Source organism: Pristiophorus japonicus, chromosome 16 (genome assembly GCF_044704955.1).
Source record: "Pristiophorus japonicus isolate sPriJap1 chromosome 16, sPriJap1.hap1, whole genome shotgun sequence".
Taxonomy (NCBI): domain Eukaryota; kingdom Metazoa; phylum Chordata; class Chondrichthyes; family Pristiophoridae; genus Pristiophorus; species Pristiophorus japonicus.
The window spans coordinates 109,241,617-109,263,399 of NC_091992.1; the positions used below are offsets into that span (position 1 = coordinate 109,241,617).

The window sequence follows — 21,783 nt, forward strand, 5'->3', positions numbered from 1 at the left end:
GTCTAGTAAGAAGGAGGAACTGAAGGATATCCTTATTAGGCGGGAAATTGTGTGAGGGAGATTGATGGGATTGAAGGCCGATAAATCCCCGGGGCCTGATAGTCTGCATCCCAGAGTACTTAAGGAAGTGACCCTGAAAATAGTGGATGCATTGGTGATCAATTTCCAACAGTCTATCGACTCTGGATCAGTTCCTATGGACTGGAGGGTAGCTAATGTAACACCACTTTTTAAAAAAGGAGCGAGAGAGAAAACGGGCAATTATAGACCGGTTAGCCTGACATCAGTAGTGGGGAAAATGTTGGAATCAATCATTAAGGATGAAATAGCAGCGCATTTGGAAAGCAGTGACAGGATCGGACCAAGTCAGAATGGATTTATGAAAGGGAAATCATGCTTGACGAATCTTCTGGAATCTTTTGAGCATGTAACTAGCAGAGTGGACAAGGGAGAACCAGTGGATGTGGTGTATTTGGACTTTCAAAAGGTCCCGCACAAGAGATTGGTGTGCAAAATCAAAGCGCATGGTGTTGGGGGTAATGTACTGACGTGGATCGAGAACTGGATGGCAGACAGGAAGCAGAGAGTCGGGATAAACGGGTCCTTTTCAGAATGGCAGGCAGTGACTAGTGGAGTGCCGCAGGGCTCAGTGCTGGGACCCCAGCTCTTTACAATATACATCAACAATTTAGATGAAGGAATTGAGTGTAATATCTCCAAGTTTGCGGATGACACTAAACTGGGTGGTGGTGTGAGCTGTGAGGAGGACGCTAAGAGGCTGCAGGGTGACTTGGACAGGTTAAGTGAGTGGGCAAATGCATGGCAGATGCAGTATAATGTGGATAAATGTGAGGTTATCCATTTTGGGGGCAAAAACACGAAGGCAGAATATTATCTGGATGGTGTCAGATTAGGAAAAGGGGAGATGCAACGAGACCTGGGTGTCATGGTACATCGGTCACTGAAAGTGGGCATGCAGGTACAGCAGGCTGTGAAGAAGGCAGATGGTATGTTGGCCTTCATAGCTAGGGGATTTGAATATAGGAGCAGGGAGGTCTTACTGCAGTTGTACAGGGCCTTAGTGAGGCCTCACCTGGAATATTGTGTACAGTTTTGGTCTCCTAATCTGAGGAAGGACGTTCTTGCTATTGAGGGAGTGCAGCGAAGGTTCACCAGACTGATTCCAGGAATGGCTGGACTGTCATATGAGGAGAGACTGGATCAACTGGGCCTTTATTCATTGGAGTTTAGAAGCATAAGAGGGGATCTCATAGAGTCGTATAAGATTCTGATGGGACTGGACAGGTTAGATGCGGGAAGAATGTTCCCGATGTTGGGGAAGTCCAGAACCAGGGGACATAGTCTTAGGATATGTGGTAGGCCATTTAGGATTGAGATGAGGAGAAACTTCTTCACTCAGAGAGTTGTTAACCTGTGTAATTCCCTGCCGCAGAGAGGTGTTGATGCCAGTTCATTGGATATATTCAAGAGGGAGTTAGATATGGCCCTTACGGTTAAGGGGATCAAGGGGTATGGAGAGAAAGCAGGAAAGGGGTACTGAGGGAATGATCAGCCATGATCTTATTGAATGGCGGTGCAGGCTCGAAGGCCGAATGGCCGACTCCTGCACCTAGTTTCTATGTTTCTACCTCAACTCCACTTTCCTGCGCTATTCCCATATCCCTTGAATCCTTTAATATTCAAAAATCTATCGATGTCTGTCTTGAATATACTCAACGACTGAGCATCCACAGCCCTCTGGGGATAATTAAACTGTGTTGGAGTGGGGACACTCACTGCAGCACCAGAAAGGAGTGGAGCCAAAATGAAAGGGGACAGAAACCTTCTGAATATTAAATAAATAATTGGGAAGAGCCAATATTGAGAGACTCATCATGATGAACATATAGGAGAAAGAGGGTTTACAAGAGGCCAATCCGCTCCCTCATTCTCCTTCTTTGGCCATCTTATAATATTGCCCAGCAGATACCGTCATCCCTCTTCTGATCTGAACTGAGGTCAGTGACACTGCAGCAGGAAGGCAGAGAAATCAGTCAGTTTTCCAAGCCTCACAACCTGTCATTGTTTAACTGAGGTGGGGCAGTCAAAGGGCAGGAGGCTGAGATCCCTGCTGGTGAGGGGACAGAAAACATCCAATGGCATTTTCAGGGGGTGTGTATCTCACAGTCGCCCTCCCTACAAATTTTCCCACCTCCACTGCTGATTTCTGGTGTTTGAGCGGAGGAAAATTCTGCATAATGTTTTTCATTTTTGAACTGAATTAGGGCTTCTGGAACTCACAAGGCTAGGAAAGAGCACCATCGACGCGCTTCAGCACCAACCACAAAAGAGCAATCCAAAACACTTCAATGCAACTCTTGAATGGCCACAAAATTCAACATCAAGTCTCCATACCTTTGAGGAACTCTGTTTGGGTGTGCCGATTGTCTGCAAAATTCTCACTGCTGTCAGGTGATGAGTTTAAATGGCTGCTGGCACTGCTCATCCCACTAAAGCTCACCAGACTGTCCTGCTGATGTGTCTGAAGAAAGATGTGTTATGGAACAGTTAAAGCATATTCAAAAAGCCTCTTGTTTGTGTCACTTCAGTATATTAGTAGGACCAATAATAAAAGTAGCAATTTAGAGAAGCTTGCTCAGCTAAGTGCTCACAAAGGGAGAAAGGCAGGGACCTGGGATAAAAAAAAGATAGAGCTGCCAAGGATAACAAAATAGTGGAGCAGGCTCAATGGGCCAATTGGTCTACACCTGATACTATGTTCCTCTGTAATATACAGGGGTATTTTCCCATCTGCTAATTTTAGTGAGAAAGTAGATGTGAGTATGAACTGGTGAATACCATGGTCACTATAGTCCTGCCATGACAACCACTTCATACTGATATCTACTTTGGCATTAAAATTAGTGGACAGGGCAAAATATAGCCCCTGATGCGTAAAAGTGACACTGCAGCAGAACATTGCAACAGTGACTGCACTCCAAAAGTACTTAATTGGCTGTCGTGAAAGGTGCTATACAAGTCCAAGGACTAGAAATTCCATTTTTGGTCACAGCGGTATTTTTCCACCAAAATTACCGCTATGACTCCGCTATGATTCCAAGGTCTAACATTTGGTAAAAAATGCGCCAGTGGTAAAAATCGGCACGAGGATTCGTGGCGCAAACTGTGATTTTTCTGCAACTTTTCTCTGAGGCCGATACCGCTGAGAGTTGGGCCTAGGGAGGGGGGAAAACACCAAAATAAAAATTCCAAAAAACAAAAATAAAAAAAAAAATCACAAAACAGTCACAAGACCCTTTTCTATCGAATCGCTGCAAAAGAATAAAAAATAAAAACTTTAATTTACCTTTTTTGCAGGTCTTCATACCTACTGCTGTTCCAAGGGCTGCAACACAGGTTTTTCCTGGGTGTTTTTTCCGTCCTATCTATGGGTGCGCTGCGAGCCAAATATCTGGCAAAAGTGCTTTTTCCAGTCTTGCACGCCAGTGGTCTGCTACCCAGTGGTATTTAAAAACTGCTGGTGCTAGACTTCAGTGAATTTCCCGCTGACAAAAACGGCGAAATATCGGCAAAAAACCCAGCACAAGGTTAGGGAATTTCCAGACCCAAGTCTTTCTTTTAAAAGGAATAGTCTTATATTTTTGGAGAACATACAGATGAATTCCTGGAATGCCCAAATAACTTCTGGGATCCCAAACTTGAAGTCGTGATTGCTTGTATAGTTTTCTGGCAACGTGGTTTTGAGATTGACATGTTTTGAGCTTGTAGTATTCCAGATTCTGATGTTCACTCATGCATCAACTCACCTCTTGGTTTCGCATTCCATTCACATGGATTGGAGGAGGGGTCATCACAGTCGAACTCTTTCTCCGCTGAGCATGTGGGCTGGTTTTAAACACCCGGTTATTGTCACTGGTAATTCAAAAGAACAACATTATAATGAGTAAAGGACAATACTGAGGAGTGTTCACTGGTCATACAGATAATGTAAGTGAGTCTCTACAAGAATAAATACAGATGCATTGGGCCTTTCATGCTATCATATAAGATGGGGGGAAAATGGGATGAAAATGTAACCATAAAATCTACCACGCCCAGTTCAAATTAATAGCGCCTCTACCTGCAGACATTATCCACTGTTAGAAATATGACAGAAAGCACATCCTAATATTCTATATGGTTTGGAATGCATAGCAAAGGAATTCTAATACTGACAGGGACAGCGTGAAGGATTGCACTCAGCAGTAATAGTGTAGATAAATATAATGATAATGCACTAGTGCACTCTAACATTGGGGTGGCCTCTGCACAAAACATATTGTACAGTGATTGTGGCTAGGCAGTCAATAATTTTGGCCAACAAAATTGGAATCTCTCGCTGCAAATCGTCCCACAACCTTTCATTCGACCTATTTTTGCTGATAGTGAGATCACACTCTTGCCCATGGGATTGAATAAAGTTTCATTAAGAAAACTGGTCTGAGCTTCAGCTATTACCTTCCGGAGCTATTTCTTCACTCAAAGTTGAATTCTAGATGGCGTCTCCTAATTAGCTATTAACAAGGCCTACTTTACATTTGCCTGGAAGAAAGTTTTTTTAAATCACCAGGCCTTTCAGATCTATTTTTGATCTAAGCAGCACAAAAAAAATAACACTACAGACTTGCTTTTCCACTTATTGAATATGTTGGGACCGACAATGTATATATATATTCACTTGGGTCTTGCTCTACAAATACGGAATGTTCTCTCATTGCTCAGTTTAACACCAAGGTGACCCTGCCCTCTCTGTCGTTCCATTTCACCAGTATCTCTCATTTTTACAATTTAAATTATTTGCACATTGTTTCTTTAAACTATTATTGATTCAAACTTTTCTGTAGTTTTTTTTATTAATCTTTTTCTCCTTCATCTTTATTATTAATGTTCAGCTCAACTTGATACAAGGTATCAAATAATTAATAAGAGTCTCTGCTTTCTGAGATACAAAATCGTGTAATGGAGTAAGCGGCACAGCAAATGGTGGCCAGTGAAGAAACCCAAAGAATAAACTCACCAACAATGCAAATGACTGCCATTTTAGACAACTTATGTTGTGGGGGAGAAAGAAACTCTGCTTTGCCAATCTGGCAACAAAGTCTTACATTAAACGTAATGGGGATGAAATTGGGTTCCTTTGCACCTCCCGTTAGCGCCTCCGGAGGGCATTAACGGGGCGTAAATGGTTTTGCGACCGGGTACAGTGAGATCAGTGACTCTCGCCAAATTCAGCGGGAGTTTTGCAGCGGTGGCATGGCGTTGAACCCCGATCTCCTTTGCCCGGAGATTGTGATGACATCACCATGTGCATAATCCCGGTAGTGCCCCGGACCCGAAATTGCGTTCCGCCCCCTGCAACATCGCCGGCCGAAAACACCGACAGCTGCAGGAGGTGTGCATCAGACAGCTGGCCAGTACTGGGGGTGATGCTTAAAGACGAGGTGGCTGAGGTAAGTGAAAAAAAAACTTACCTTCTCTCTCGCAGGTTTTTTTGCGGGTTCCTGCTCTCGATCGATCAGCCTGGCACTCTGCTCGAGTGCCGGGATTGTGGCTGGTGTTGTTGAGAAGCTAAGTTTGTTTTCCTTTGCAGAGCCTGCAGTGATGGCCCTGCCATTAAGGGAGGGAAGGAGCCCGTCACCACGGCAGTGCTGCATGGCCCAATGTGCATCAGCTTCACTCGCTTCCCCAACTGCTGCCGATCTCATTCCAAGACTTCCTTTCTGGAACGCAATCAGCAGCAGGTGTGGTGGGAGTGTTGCAATGCTTTAGCGCTCCACTTCCTTCTTGGAACGCAAATGCTAATTTTTTTTTAAAAGATTGAAATAATTAGCGCCTGGCGCTAATTTTTCAAACTTTTGAAAGTTAGCGCCCTAAACGGGGCGATACCCAATTTCATCCCCAATATCTAAAGTTAAAGACATGCAGCTTATTTGACTCCTGTACTCTGCGAGTGCCTGTACCTCTCTGGCTCTGGTACCAGTGGTGGTAGTGCATCTCTGTAATTTCTTCGCCAAGGATACGGCTTTTCAGACCCAATTGTTCTCACACTCTCCTGATCAGAGTCGATATCCTGGACCAGCTCTCCCACCTTTAGCCTCTGGGCCACATTAGTAACTGAACCATCCTGGAGGGTCAAACCAACAATGTGAGTGGTAACCAAACTGAGCCCTTACCTTATTCACAAACTTGGCCAAAAGAAGTAGGAATACATTACTGATTTGTGCTCCACAATCTTATGGTTAAGACACTAGACCATTGGATTATTTTACACTTTATGTAGAAACAACTACTACATTATAAATGAGATAAAATATTTATTTCTTGTGATCTTTCATTCTGATCTTACATTAAAAAAAAAGTTTGCCCCAATAGTGTTAGTTTGTATATTCAATTAAGAATTGTAAAGTAAACCAGTTTGCTGATTTGCATAGGGCCTCGTTTCGCTAAAGTGTACATCAGTCCGCCTTTAGGAAGATTGGAGAACTGCATGTCGAGGCATGTGCGAGATTGCAGTATCCAGTTCACACAACAAGAAATTTTAATCATTATGGCCCTGGGGCACACTATCATATGACCAGATATCGGTCAATAAAAGGTAAATACCTGATCATTAGACACACAGGATCTGCTTACAGGAGAGACATTCAACCCAAGAGAATATGTAGGGCAGACCTGAATTTTGTAACACGTTTCATTGTCTACTCCTTTGTGCTGCAAACTGTACAATCATGTGGATAACAGAATAATATCTGACAAGACAGTGCTGGTGATAAAGGAGCCAGTTTTCTTCTTTTCAACATACAAGTACAGAATCTATATCAATGTCATAGCTCTGGTACAAATGGGTCGTGTCTGCTATAGAAATGATCTCCAGCTCCTGCATAACACACATGGAAGGAATAAGTACCTAGGTTTATTATCATATCACTTCCTAGGAATTCTTAACGCTTGAATTATTGATAGTCCGACGCGATGAATGTTATCAGCTCTTTGCTTTGGTACTGGGTGCTTTGCGAGAGGGTCTTCCCTCTCAGGACATCCTGATAGTCCAGCACATCTATAATGAAGCAAGCTACTGAAAACAATGGAAGTATGAGGGGCAGGAATCCAAGCACTGCCCAAGCAGCAGTAGGTTTGCCGTGCAAGAGTGCAGCTTTGGCATTTACCAGAAGAAAAATAAGCACCAGGAGCTTCCTCATTGGTGGCTAAAACAATCAGCGGTCTTGCTTTTTATTCTATTGTTTGCATTTTCTACCAGTCCAGATTCCTCGACAGTCTAGCAAAAACATCAATTTCTCAGCAATGCAGTGAGATGCGTATGTTTGATCTCCATGGGATCACAGTGGGAATTTGTGCATCTAATTTTTGTTTTTGTTTTTGTCTTTTCACAAAGGGGTTATTGTGGTTAATTCACCTTACAATCACACTTAGAATTTCTGGAACTGTTTCTTGGCTCTGGCAGCCTTGGTGACTTTGAGGACATTGAGGCTCACGGTCTTGCTGAGGGGCCGACACTCCTCCACAGTCACACTGTCTCCATTCTGCACATCCCTGAAGCAGGGGACAGATGCACAGACATGTTCTTGTGTCGCTTCTCGAAGCGGTTGTATTTCCTGATGCAATGCAGGTAGTCCCTGCGGATCACAATGGTCCGCTGCATCTTCATCTTGGTCACAGCACCTGACAGGATCCGTCCTCGGATCGGCACGTTCCCGGTGAACGGACACTTGTCAACGTAGGTTCCAGCAATGGCCTCTCGCGGAGTCTTGAAACCCAGGCTCATGTTGCGATAGTAGCGGGGAAGCTTCTCCTTGCTGCCCTCACCCACCAGGGCCTGGCTTCTTGTTCTGGAAGATGGTGGGCTGCTCCTGGTAAGCTCGCTTGGTCTGGGTGTTGGCCATGTCACCGCTGCCGCTCCAGGAGAAAGAGCGAGGCTGGGCCACACTTCCAGCAGGGGGTACACACGTGTATCTAATCACCCCAGTGATTTAGCGGGATGCGCATCATCTTTAATAATGTTAAAAAGATATTGTTGTGTGTTGGTGTAAACTGTAATTGTACAGCGAGGCCCCGACCTGCGAGGAACCATCAGTAGCAGGTTGGGGTCTTAAAATGAGGAGCAGCGTGGCAGCATACCACTGCAAGGTACAGCGCGAGCAGGTCGGGGAGGGCGATGACTGTGAAGAGGATGACTGGATTAGACATCACCATAATCCAGGTCGCTGATTGGAGCGTGGGCAGGTACAGCAGGAGCGACGAGGACGGGACGAAGGATTGCAGAATGACATGATTGGGGCCCAGGAGAGGCGTGATTTCAGGGCCCAGAAGAGGCGAGGGCCCTGGGGCAGCACGGGCCAGCCCACACTGCGATATGTGTGCGCACAAGGTCCGTGCAGCAGAGCTGGTCTCCAGTCGTCTTGGTTAATCCTTGCCACTGGACCAAGACCTAGCTCTGTCAAGCCCGTGTAATGGCTGGTGTGCAATGGCCACCACATGTTAAAAAATTCCACGCACAGGCATCTTCCACCCTTTAATATGTAGCTCGGGGCCTGGAATATCAGGTCCTTCATTGGAACATCTGTGAACTCATCCCTTTTTGGTCCAAGCAAGTCATCCTCGATACGAGAGACCACCTAAGAAGAATTATTGTACTCTTCAGAATTCCTGGCCTAGAAATTCAGGCGTGCTCATTTTTGGACAGGGTGCAGCGAATATTCCTTGTGCCTGACTGGTGAGGCCTGACGTGCACCCGATGTTGGCCCTCGGGCCTCATTATCATCGAGCCCATGAGCTGCGGACACTAACTAGGAGCTCATCGCCATAGTGGAAAAGAAGAATGGGACAGGTTAGGGGGAAGAGGGGTGGGGTGATCAGGTCTGGAAGTAGCATGGCTGGGGCCGGTGTAGCGGCGGCAATTGGGGGGAGGGGGGAGAGGGGACAGGGGATGGGTGGGAGTGAGTAAGGAAGCCTAAAGTGTGATCCCTTTCAGGACCGCCTGTTAGGCCGCATGTAGGCATGGTTTTCCTGAGTGCAGCCGGCGTTAGCTGCCACAAAGCAAACCAATTTTGCAGAGAGGACCTCAAATAAGTGCTAGGTCCATTGCATATGCAAATAGGTTCAGGCGTGGGCACTGCACGCCGATTTATTTGCCTTCACCAATATGACAGGTAACGCACTTCCGGCTGGTAATTAGCATGTGCTTCCTGCCTGCTATATTGGAGGATTAGGAGGTGTTTAGTACCCAAAAAACAGGTGCTGTGTAACTGGATTTCTAGACCTCTTTCTATTAAGTACTGCACTTCATTTGATCTTCAGTATTATCTCTGAACCATTTAAGGTATTGTGTTGCATTCAACTATTACACCCTGTGTCCTGTCTCGTCTAGTACGGTCTAGTCCATTTCAGAATGATGAGGGAGCTGTCCAGGTGATATAAAGCATCCTAGTTCCAAGATAACGTAAGGAGATGAACCCCCATCCCATGTGAATTTTAATGTTGCCCTCCAGCAAACCTGTTCCTTGGTCTGCAATTTCCACGGATTTTCCTGATACATGAATCATTGTGAACTATTTTCAATAGTATTTTATGAACTTTAAATTCTGAATCTAAAGTAAAAAATAAATTGGGTAAAATCTCAAAACAATGCACTTACGTGAAAATTAGCTTCAATGTTATATGTCGAATAGAACAGGTGTCAACAGAAACAAAGAACCTTTCTAACTTTTAAAGATCTACATGACGTGGGAAATAAATAAGTCTCTTTAGATCAATAACTGATGCAGGACATCTCTGAAAGGGGCTGCTATAACTTTGCTTGAGCGTTTAATTAAATACGATCTCTATGCTTACGAGTTACACTGTACCTTCAGGGTTCTTGTTGTGACAGTGTGGATGGCTACGATCCGATCCAAATTGCCTTCTTCCAGCTCTCTCAGGTAAATTTCATACAACTCATCCAACTGTGGAGGAACCAGCAGGTTGTGATCTGTCAAGATATCACATGATTCTTATTTCAAAGAGGCAATATCTGTACCAGTTTTTTTGAAACTTGAAACAAAAGATGCTTGTTATCATTCTGACAGGTTGATCCGAACTGAATAAATAAGAACTTCACTGTTAGCATAACATAGTGGGTGTAGATTTCAAAATCAGTGCAACATTATCAGGAATTCCTGACATGAAAAAGAATACATTTTCCTTTATGCACTGCATATACATAGACGCACACATACACGCATACATATACACACACACAAACAGAGACTTGTAAAAACAGATTGTGAAGTGATTTTTTTAATTCATTCATGGAATGTGGGCATCGCTGGCAAGGCCAGCATTTATTGTCCACCCCTAATTGCCTTTGAGAAGGTGGTGGGGAGCCGTCTTCTTGAACTGCTGCTGTCCATGTGGTGAAGGTACTCCCAGAGTACTGTTAGAGAGGGAGTTCCAGGATTTTGACCCAGAGATAATGAAGGAGTAGTGATAAATTTCCAAGTCAGGATGATGTGTGACTTGGAGTGGAACTTGCAGGTGATGGTGTTCCCATGCACCTACTGCCCTTGTCCTTCTCGGCGGTAGAGGGCACGGGTTTGGGAGGTGCTGTTGTAGAAGCCTTGGCGAGCTGCTGCAGTGCATCTTGTCGATGGTACACTGCAGCCATGGTGCGCTGGTGATGGAGGGATTGAATGTTTAAGGTGGTGCATGGGGCGCCAATCAAGTGGGCTGCCTCATCCTGGATGGTGTCGAGCTTTTTGAGTGTTGTTGGAGCTGCACTTATCCAGGCAAGTGGAGAGTATTCCATCACATTCCTGACTTGTGCCTTGTAGATGGCGGAAAGGCTTTGGGGAGTCAGGAGCAATGTTCCCTGTAAACTGCGCAGCCTGCGACCGGCTTTTCAAATGTGAAATTTCCCACATATGTGAAATTTTGAAAAGGCCGCGCAGTCCATTAGAGGGACTGTACATCCAAAAACAATTAGTGGGAACATTGGTCAACAGGTGAGTCACTAGCCGCAGAATACCCAGCCTACTCTTATAGCCCCAGTATTTATGTGGCTGGTCCAGTTAAGTTTCTGGTCAATGGTGCCCCCCAGAATGTTGACGATGGGGGTTTGGCAATGGTAATACCGTTGAATGTCAAGGGGTGGTGGTTAGACTCTCATTTGTTGGAGATAGTCATTGTCTGGCACTTGTGTGGCGCGAATGTTACTTGCCACTTATCAGCCCAAGCCTGAATATAGAAAAACTGTTAAGCAGATCACCCGTCATTAACTGCAGAAATGAAATGTATAAAGTGTAGGAATTAAGTGCTTCCATACCATCTATGATCTGCCGCTGCTGTTGTATAATTTCAGCACACAGCTGCCGATGCTGCTCAAAGCGTTGAACAACGTAATCTGTCTGCCGTATGACATTGTCCTTGAGTAACGCATTGGACTGCATCTCTGTGTTCTCAATTTCCAGTTCATGCACCTTACAGAGCAGGCTCAAAACCTCTCGCTGTTGCTCACTGCTGATCCGTTTGGGAAGGAGCTCCTCCAATCTATGAGCACGGGAACGAATATCGGTGAATTGTTTCTCCAACTCAACCTAAAGTGGGGAGGGGAAACTGGTTAGAGGTTGGAAGGTAAGCGAACCTGCACTGAAACACATAACATGCAGTAAGAACTTCTCCATGGGATTAAAACAACCAACTTTTAGGAACTCGTTGGCACTTAATACATCCACTTTATGCTGGGTTATCTTGCTGCAAATCTAAAGTGGATTCTACAAGGATCACATGCCTTCCACACGCAAGCTGAATGTCTGTACAGAGAAAAAAATATGGAAATTAAGCTTTAAGACATCAATATAAGAAATGAAAGCAGGGCTTAGAAAAGTGAGTCTCTAACAATAAAATGCCCTTAATATATGTACCTGCGAGTGTTTTATAATTTGTAACCTAAGATAGTGTAGAAGGGTGAATGAGAGCTCTGGTCCCCATGCAAGTGAATGGCCTCTTTAAGAACATCCTCTTAAAGATAATTACACCTGGAGTGGGAGGATACTTTCCCCAACCAGGTGAGCATAAAAGGGGAGGTTGAGGGGAAGTAAGGGTTGTTGAGGGGCTGGGCATTTTGTGTAATCTTGCTTTGTGTTTAGGCGCAATACAATGTGTTTGGAAATTGGATTGGTCGAGGACTACTGTTGGTGAAAGAAAGCAGGCACCACAACAGTAGAGCCCTCTAACAATACATTTTATTCCTCACCTTGACCCGAGAATGTGAAGTTTTTATATCAGATGAAAATAAATTTAGCAAACTAATATTTTTTTTTATATATAAGGTGGAAAAAGACAGTGCTCATCAAAGATCTGGTTACCACAACCAGCAAATGTGTAAATTTGTAAAATGATTTGTAAGTGTTTGTGAGTATAATTGACCTTGTGAAAGTTACCCTGGAAATGAGCCAATGCCTTTAAAGGAGGAGAGGGAAGAAAAATGGTAAGAAAAATTATGCACGAGAAAAAAACAAAACCAATCAGAACTTTTTTAACCAGAGCATAACAGACTTTGAAATCAGTTGCCAAGGAAAGTCACTGAAACAGGTTTGGGTTCAAGACAATAAGATGTGTTTCTGGAGAGAGGAGGGATTGAGCCATTTACTACGTTATAATTGAGAAATTATCTGCAGTTCATTGCATGATATACTTCACCAAAATGATGTTGACAAAACAATATTGAAATCTATTTTATAGACTCCAGAACAGCTAAAATATGCTTATATTTTTGCTGGCAAACAATGAAGTGCAAAAACTGTTTCTAATTCAAACTGCTGTTCGATGACTCATAATTAAGTACAGTTTTGTGGTTATTCACTGAACAAGAATTCAATTAACAAAAACATAAATATTTTGGTGATTGGACAGAATAAAGTTATTTGTGCAGAAATCCCATTAAATAAAGCTAGCGCATGAAAACCTTTCTTTAATAACCATGTTACTTCCAAGAAGTTCAGAATTTTTAATAATAAACAGCGATATCTATTGGAGTGTTCAGGCCATGCAGTTACCTTCTGCCATTTTAATTTCTTCTGCTCAGCCACAAGTGCAGCGATATTCTCCCGGGCCACAGCTACCTCTGTTGGTTCCATGACATCGGATTGGTCATCCCCAGTGTCTGAATCTTTCTCGCTATCTTCCTTGTTGTAGACCTCCTTTCGATATTCTTCCCTCCATTTCCTGGCGCGCCGAGCCTTTTCCTGCACCCAGCTACAGGAACAAGCAGACATTTACATCGCACTTGGATCAGTTCACCATCAAATAACCAGCTGTGGCCAACATAGTTCAAGCAATGTTGGCTTGTGTTTCATTGGCATCACTGAAGAAGAAGGCAGCTGCAGAGATTATTTTTTAAGTTATTATTGGATTTCTCCCTTCCCCCCACCCCATGCCCCTTTTAGTTTCCACATACCAGTTATTTGTAAGGAAGATTAGCAGACTACCTGTTTTTCTCCCTCCTGAAGGTGTTATCATAGAATCATAGAAATTTACAGCACAGAAGGAGGCCATTTTGGCCCATTGTGTCCGCGCTGGCCAACAAAGAGCTATCCAGCCGAATCCCACTTTCCAGCTCTTGGTGCATAGCCCTGTAGGTTATGGTACTTCAAGTGCACATCCAAGTACTTTTTAAATGTGGTGGGGGTTTCTGCCTCCATCACACTTTCAGGCAGTGAGTTCCAGACCCTCATCACCCTCTGGGTGAAGACATTTCCCCTCAAATCCCCTTTAAATCTTCTATCAGTTACTTTGCTAAGAGAAATAGGTCCTTCCTAGGGGGGAATCGGACGGGTGCGAGTCGTCCTCTGGTACTTTGGCCGACGAGCCATTCTTTGTGTATGAGTTGAGACCGTGACCATCAACAGACTATTAACCATGGCAGGCATCAAAACAGTCACCCAACATTCACATATGTGTGCTTCCAGCAGGAGACACCAGATAGAGAACGCTCAGTGCAGAGGGGATGTATTTCAATGTAAGTTGCAAATTGTTTGATGTGCTTTGCTTGCTGGTACGTTGCAGCCATGAATAACAGTATAATTTGAAAGATTCAGTGTATAATTATCTCCATTAGTCATGAAGTTGCAATGTAATTGACGGCAGCCCAAGATTTATTTCAGTTCCATTGTCATCAATGTAAGTTATTAATTTGCCATACAGGATTAGTCGTAGAATAACAAGGAGCGACTGCTGGCATCAAAGGTTTTAGAAATAATTAATGTTGCAATTACGGTTATTGTTTTCTTCAAGGTCCTTAATGTATTACAATTAATTTCCTTGTTTCTATGACCAGAACTAAAGTATGCACCAAACAAAAATAGAAAAACTTTATTGATTTATCATCTTCTCTCCAGTTATTTGTCAAGCTGGCAGGAGCCAATACTGTCAGTGAGCACCGGGGAAATAAAGGGCTCAATTTTGGCCAGGAGTTGCTCCGTTTTTTTTGGAGTAACTTGGTTTTTCTAGCGTCACTTAAAAATCCCCATTTTCCCCTATCAATTTGCACTAGTGCAACTGAGTTAGTAACGATATTTTTAGTTTAGTTTTTTTTCTCAAAAGGGGGCGTTACCAGCCACCTACGCCAGTTCTGCCCATTTAGGCAACTTTGGTCAGCTAATAGTTATTCCAAATCTATTAGAAACATAGAAACATAGAAAATAGGTGCAGGAGTAGGCCATTCGGCCCTTCTAGCCTGCACTGCCATTCAATGAGTTCATGGCTAAATATGCAACTTCAGTACCCCATTCCTGCTTTCTCACCATACCCCTTGATTCCCCTAGTAGTAAGGACTTCATCTAACTCCTTTTTGAATATATTTAGTGAATTGGCCTCAACAACTTTCTGTGGTAGAGAATTCCACAGGTTCACCACTCTCTGGGTGAAGAAATTCCTCCTCATCTCGGTCCTAAATGGCTTCCCCCTTATCCTTAGACTGTGTCCCCTGGTTCTGGACTTCCCCAACATTGGGAACATTCTTCCTGCATCTAACCTGTCTAACCCAGTCAGAATTTTAAACGTTTCTATGAGGTCCCCTCTCATTCTTCTGAACTCCAGTGAATACAAGCCCAGTTGATCCAGTCTTTCTTGATAGGTCAGTCCCGCCATCCCGGGAATCAGTCTGGTGAACCTTCGCTGCACTCCCTCAATAGCAAGAATGTCCTTCCTCAGGTTAGGAGACCAAAACTGTACACAATACTCCAGGTGTGGCCTCACCACGGCCCTGTACAATTGTAGCAACACCTCCCTGCCCCTGTACTCAAATCCCCGCCCCTGTACTCAAATCCCCTCGCTATGAAGGCCAACATGCCATTTGCTTTCTTAACTGCCTGCTGTACCTGCATGCCAACCTTCAATGACTGATGTACCATGACACCCAGGTCTCGCTGCACCTCCCCTTTTCCTAATCTGTCACCATTCAGATAATAGTCTGTCTCTCTGTTTTTACCACCAAAGTGGATAACCTCACATTTATCCACATTATACTTCATCTGCCATGCATTTGCCCACTCACCTAACCTATCCAAGTCGCTCTGCAGCCTCATAGCTCACACTGCCACCCAACTTAGTGTCATCCGCAAATTTGGAGATACTACATTTAATCCTCTTGTCTAAATCATTAATGTACAGTGTAAACAGCTGGGGCCCCAGCACAGAACCTTGCGGTACCCCACTAGTCACTGCCTGCCATTCTGAAAAGTCCCCATTTACTCCTACTCTTTGCTTCCTGTCTGACAACCAGTTCTCAATCCATGTCAGCACACTACCCCCAATCCCATGTGCTTTAACTTTGCACATTAATCTCTTGTGTGGGACCTTGTCGAAAGCCTAGTCCAAATATACCACATCAACTGGTTCTCCCTTGTCCACTCTACTGGAAACATCCTCAAAAAATTCCAGAAGATTTGTCAAGCATGATTTCCCTTTCACAAATCCATGCTGACTTGGACCTATCATATTACCTCTTTCCAAATGCACTGCTATGACATCCTTAATAATTGATTCCATCATTTTACCCACTACCGATGTCAGGCTGACCAGTCTATAATTCCCTGTTTTCTCTCTCCCTCCTTTTTTAAAAAGTGGAGTTACATTGGCTACCCTCCACTCCATAGGAACTGATCCAGAGTCAATGGAATGTTGGAAAATGACTGTCAATGCATCCACTGTTTCCAAGGCCACCTCCTTAAGTACTCTGGGATGCAGTCCATCAGGCCCTGGGGATTTATCGGCCTTCAATCCCATCAATTTCCCCAACACAATTTCCCGACTAATAAGGATTTCCCTCAGTTCCTCCTCCTTACTAGACCCTCCGACCCCTTTTATATCCGGAAGGTTGTTTGTGTCCTCCTCAGTGAATACCGAACCAAAGTACTTGTTCAATTGGTCCGCCATTTCTTTGTTCCCCGTTATGACTTCCCCTGATTCTGACTGCAGGGGACCTACGTTTGTCTTTACTAACCTTTTTCTCTTTACATATCTATAGAAACTTTTGCAATCCTTCTTAATGTTCCCTGCAAGCTTCTTCTCGTACTCCATTTTCCCTGCCCTAATCAAACCCTTTGTCCTCCTCTGCTGAGTTCTAAATTTCTCCCAGTCCCCGGGTTCGCTGCTATTTCTGGCCAATTTGTATGCCACTTCCTTGGCTTTAATGCTATCCCTGATTTCGCTTGATAGCCACGGTTGAGCCACCTTCCCTTTTTTATTTTTATGCCAGACAGGAATGTACAATTGTTGTAGTTCATTCATGCGGTCTCTAAATGTTTGCCATTGCCCATCCACAGTCAACCCCTTTAGTATCATTCGCCAATCTATCCTAGCCAATTCACTCCTCATACCTTCAAAGTTAGCCTTCTTTAAGTTCTGGACCATGGTCTCTGAATTAACTGTTTCATTCTCCATCCTAATGCAGAATTCCACCATATTATGGTCACTCTTCCCCAAGGGGCCTCGCACAACGAGATTGCTAATTAATCCTCTCTCAGGCCAGCGTATGTTCAGAAAACCCTTGCGGAGAGTTAAAGAAATCAGCACAGGTAGGTACATCGGAGACCATTCGGCCTGGGATAGGCGCGGGAAGTGGAGAGGACCTGCCTGCACCTAAACCACCAAGCCTTACAAACCACCAAACCTTGTAAACAAAAAGTAATAAGAATTCAATAAGAAATAAAAAATTGAAGTAAGTCCTACCTTCATCTTCAAACTCGGCCTGGGAAGGTAGCGGCCAGGGCTAGTGGCCAGGGCTAGGGGCGAGCAGGAGAACTGATAGAAATCATCGGCAGGCAGGAGCACCATCAGTTCTCCTGCCTGCCCGCCCCTAGCCCTGGTCGAGTGGCCTCCCGGTGCGATTTCTAAGATTAAAGTGATTAAAGCTTCAAATCGATGCATTTACCAAAGTAAGGTTATGGCTTTTCAACATGGATATCTAAAGAAACATGCTACTTAAACTGACTGTATCACCTGTTAATGCACACACAGCTCCCCAATAAGCAATGTATTTTCCAATTTAAGTCCATAAATAGGCATTTTCCAACCAAATTATTAAAACTTCACAATGTTTCTCCTCTACCCTTTTTCCCCATACATTCACATATTATCAAACACACTGCTACCGCCAACCTCTTCAGCGAGCAATTTGACACCGTCTGGCTCATATGCTTCAGGCAGCACTGTTTCACATAGATCAATGGAACTAAGCAGTCTGTGCAATTGCCATTCCATACCCCTACTCACAACATTTGGCCAGCATCGGGTCCCACATAGCGGCTGCAGCAAGCACAGGGAGAGGCTGGGGGGGGAGGAGCTACTGCGCATGCGCGGACACTCCACTGCGCATGTGCAGACATCCTGGCTCAGTTTTCGGCGCAGGACGCTGATTCCACCCCCGACTCGACTGGCCACGCTGCGCGACCACAGGGAGGAGGCCGGACAGCAGCCAAAGTGGGAAGGAAATTTTTCGGTGCACTTCTGAACGGAGAAAAGTGCCGTGTCTCCGGTACGTGTGCCGAAAAATGGGCTGGGCCAAAATTGAGCCCAAGAAGGGTACTTACTCTGCGATAGTTAGTAAGTGCCTGGATGTGTCAACTTGAATTTGCATGTTACTGCTGTCTAACTCCAGCAAATTGCGTCGGATATCCATCTGTTCCCGAAAGGTGGAGATCAGATGCTCACGAAGCCTCTCCATCTCCCGTCTATCATACCGAGAGGAATGTAACTGCACCTCAGCTAAAAGAACAGAAACAAAAAATATGTAATTGGTTCTTTACAAGATTCAGTGCAGAAAATAACATAGGAATAGTGCAATCAAGCAGACGCAGCATGGATTCATGAAGGGGAAATCATGTTTAACTAATTTACTGGAATTCTTTGAGGATATAACGAGCATGGTGGATAGAGGTGTACCGATGGATGTGGTGTATTTAGATTTCCAAAAGGCATTCGATCAGGTGCCACACAAAAGGTTACTGCAGAAGATAAAGGTACGCGGAGTCAAAGGAAATGTATTAGCATGGATAGAGAATTGGCTAGCTCACAGAAAGCAGAGAGTCGGGATAAATGGGTCCTTTTTGGGTTGGAAATCGGTGGTTAGTGGTGTGCCACAGGGATCGGTGCTGGGACCACAAATGTTTACAATATACATAGATGACCTGGAAGAGGGGACAGGAGTTTGCAGGTGCAGCAGGTAATCAGGAAGGCGAATGGAATGTTGGTCTTCATTGCGAGAGGGATGGAGTACAAAAGCAGGGAGGTCCTGCTGCAACTTTATAGGGTATTGGTGAGGCCGCACCTGGAGTACTGTGTGCATTTTGGTCACCTTTCTTAAGGAAGGATATACTAGCTTTGGAGTGGGTACAGAGACGATTCACTAGGCTGATTCCAGAGATGAGGGGGTTACCTTATGATGATAGATTGAGTAGACTGGGTCTTTACTCGTTGGAGTTCAGAAGGATGAGGGGTGACCTTATAGAAACATTTAAAATAATGAAAGGGATAGACAAGATAGAGGCAGAGAGGTTGTTTCCACTGGTCGGGGAGACTAGAACTAGGGGGCACAGCCTCAAAATACGGGGGAGCCAATTTAAAACCGAGTTGAGAAGGAATTTCTTCTCCCAGAGGGTTGTGAATCTGTGGAATTCTCTGCCCAAGGAAGCAGTTGAGGCTAGCTCATTGAATGTATTCAAATCACAGATAGATAAGATTTTTAACCAATCAGGGAATTAAGAGTTATGGGGAGCGGGCGGGTAAGTGGAGCTGAGTCCACGGCCAGATCAGCCATGATCTTGTTGAATGGCGGAGCAGGCTCGAGGGGCTAGATGGCCTACTCCTGTTCCTAATTCTTATGTTCTTATGTTCTTATGCTACATATACTTAAAGAAGTGACCCTAGAAATAGTGGATGCATGGGTGATCATTTTCCAACAGTCTATCGACTCTGGATCAGTGTCTATGGACTGGAGGGTTGCTAATGTAACACTACTTTTTAAAAAAGGAGGGAGAGAAAACGGGTAATTATAGACCAGTTAGCCTGACATCAGTAGTGGGGAAAATGTTGGAATCAATCATTCAGGATGAAATAGCAGCGCTTTGGAAAACAGGATCGGACCAAGTCAGAATGGATTTATGAAAGGGAAATCATGCTTGACAAATTTTCTGGAACTTTGAGGATGTAACTAGTAGAGTGGACAAGGGAGAACCAGTGGATGTGGTGTATTTGGACTTTCAAAAGGCTTTTGACAAGGTCCCACACAAGAGATTGGTGTGCAAAATCAAAGCACATGGTATTGGGGGTAATGTACTGACGTGGATAGAGAACTGGTTGGCAGACAGGAAACAGAGAGTCGGGATAAACGGGTCCTTTTCAGAATGGCAGGCAGTGACTAGTGGAATGCCGCAGGGCTCAGTGTTGGGACCCTAGCTCTTTACAATATATATTAATGATTTAAATGATGGAATTGAGTGTAATATCTCCAAGTTTGCAGATGACACGAAACTGGTTGGCGGTGTGAATTGTGAGGAGGACGCTAAGAGGCTGCAGGGTGACTTGGACAGGTTAGGCGAGTGGGCAAATACATGGCAGATGCAGTATAATGTGGATAAATGTGAGGTTATCCACTTTGGGGGTAAAAACATGAAGGCAGATTATCTGAATGGCGGCAGATTAGGAAAAGGGGAGGTGCAGTGAGACGTGGGTGCCATGGTTCATCAGTCATTGAAAGTTGGCATGCAGGTACAGCAGGCGGTGAAGAAGGCAAATGGTATGTTGGCCTTCATAGCTAGGGGATTTGAGTATAGGAGCAGGGAAGTCTTACTGCAGTTGTACAGGGCCTTGGTGAGGCCTCACCTGGAATATTGTGTTCAGTTTTGGTCTCCTAATCTGAGGAAGGACATTGTTGCTATTGAGGGAGTGCAGCGAAGGTTCACCAGACTGATTCCCGGGATGGCTGGACTTACATATGAGGAGAGACTGGATCAACTGGACCTTTATACACTGGAGTTTAGAAGGATGAGAGGGGATCTCATAGAAACATAAAAGATTCTGACGGGACTGGACAGGTTAGATGCGGGAAGAATGTTCCCGATGTTGGGGAAGTCCAGAACCAGGGAACACAGTCTTAGGATAAGGGGCAGGCCATTGAGATGAGGAGAAACTTATTCACTCAGAGAGTTGTTAACCTGTGGAATTCCCTGTCGCAGAGAGTTGTTGATACCAGTTTATTGGATATATTCAAGAGGGAATTGGATATGGCCCTTACGGCTAAGGGGATCAAGGGGTATGGAGAGAAAGCAGGAAAGGGGTACTGAGGGAAGGATCAGCCATGATCTTATTGAATGGCGGTGCAGGCTTGAAGGGCCGAATGGCCTACTCCTGCACCTATTTTCTATGTTTCTCTGTTTCTAAATCAATGACTAAATGGTGTCTAGTCATCATTTTAACCAAACTCTTATAAACCGTACCGTAGAAGTTTATATCGTCAGATTCTATGTCGGCTTCCCTGTTCCTAATGCACAGTCCCGCTGACTAAGTTGAACATGAGCCACACCTTCTTAGAATGGAACAATTTAATTGACAAAAGAAAAATAACATTTGTGACAGGAAACTTTACGGCGAAGATAAAGGATTTTGGAGCCTCTGAACAACACGTTGCAATAAGCCTCACATACTTTATCAGAACTTTAAAGATATGCCATTAAGTTGAACCTCATTCAGACCATTCAATTTGTTTCCATGGGGGTGATTTTAACCCAACCCACAGGCAGGAAACTGGCCGGATGTGCAGTTCAAATCCCCCCAGGTTAGGTACCGATCCTGGAACCGCCAGATGCTAATCTGCTGGGATTTTCACTGCAGGTGGCAAGAACACCTGCCCACAGTCTATGGCATCCATTTTAGATGCATGTCAGGTGATTATGTTGGGAGGTGAATGCAATCTTATATTAGTAGGCCTGAGCGGGAAATGGAAGTGACTTTCAAGTTCCAAGCGAGGAACCACATCGGGCCAGAAGAGACCCAATAACGCAATAAAAATTTTAAAAAAAAATTCCTTGTGGGGCCAGCCGCGTGTGCTCCTCTGGGCCCCACAAGGAAATCTTAGGCATCTTCTGCTGCGATCGCGTGCCCCCCCCCTCCCCCACAATGGTGAAGGCCCCCATGAGATGGCCCAACAGCCAATCCCTGCTTTTGGTGGGTGGC

General features: G+C 44.5%; 1 protein-coding gene and 1 pseudogene across 1 annotated transcript in view; both read right to left on the reverse strand.

The window, feature by feature from the left end:
• Nucleotides 1-21,783, reverse strand: part of kif19 (kinesin family member 19) — a 243,767-nt gene that overhangs the window by 13,702 nt on the left and 208,282 nt on the right. The window contains exons 11-17 of the mRNA XM_070857681.1: nt 18,144-18,318; nt 13,110-13,308; nt 11,378-11,648; nt 9,924-10,045; nt 6,021-6,184; nt 3,828-3,933; nt 2,416-2,542 (exon numbers count right to left, since the gene is read on the reverse strand). Coding sequence (XP_070713782.1) covers nt 2,416-2,542; nt 3,828-3,933; nt 6,021-6,184; nt 9,924-10,045; nt 11,378-11,648; nt 13,110-13,308; nt 18,144-18,318 — 1,164 coding nt within the window. The remainder of the gene's footprint in view (nt 1-2,415; nt 2,543-3,827; nt 3,934-6,020; nt 6,185-9,923; nt 10,046-11,377; nt 11,649-13,109; nt 13,309-18,143; nt 18,319-21,783) is intronic.
• On the reverse strand, nt 7,488-7,961 carry LOC139226718 (small ribosomal subunit protein uS17-like; annotated as a pseudogene).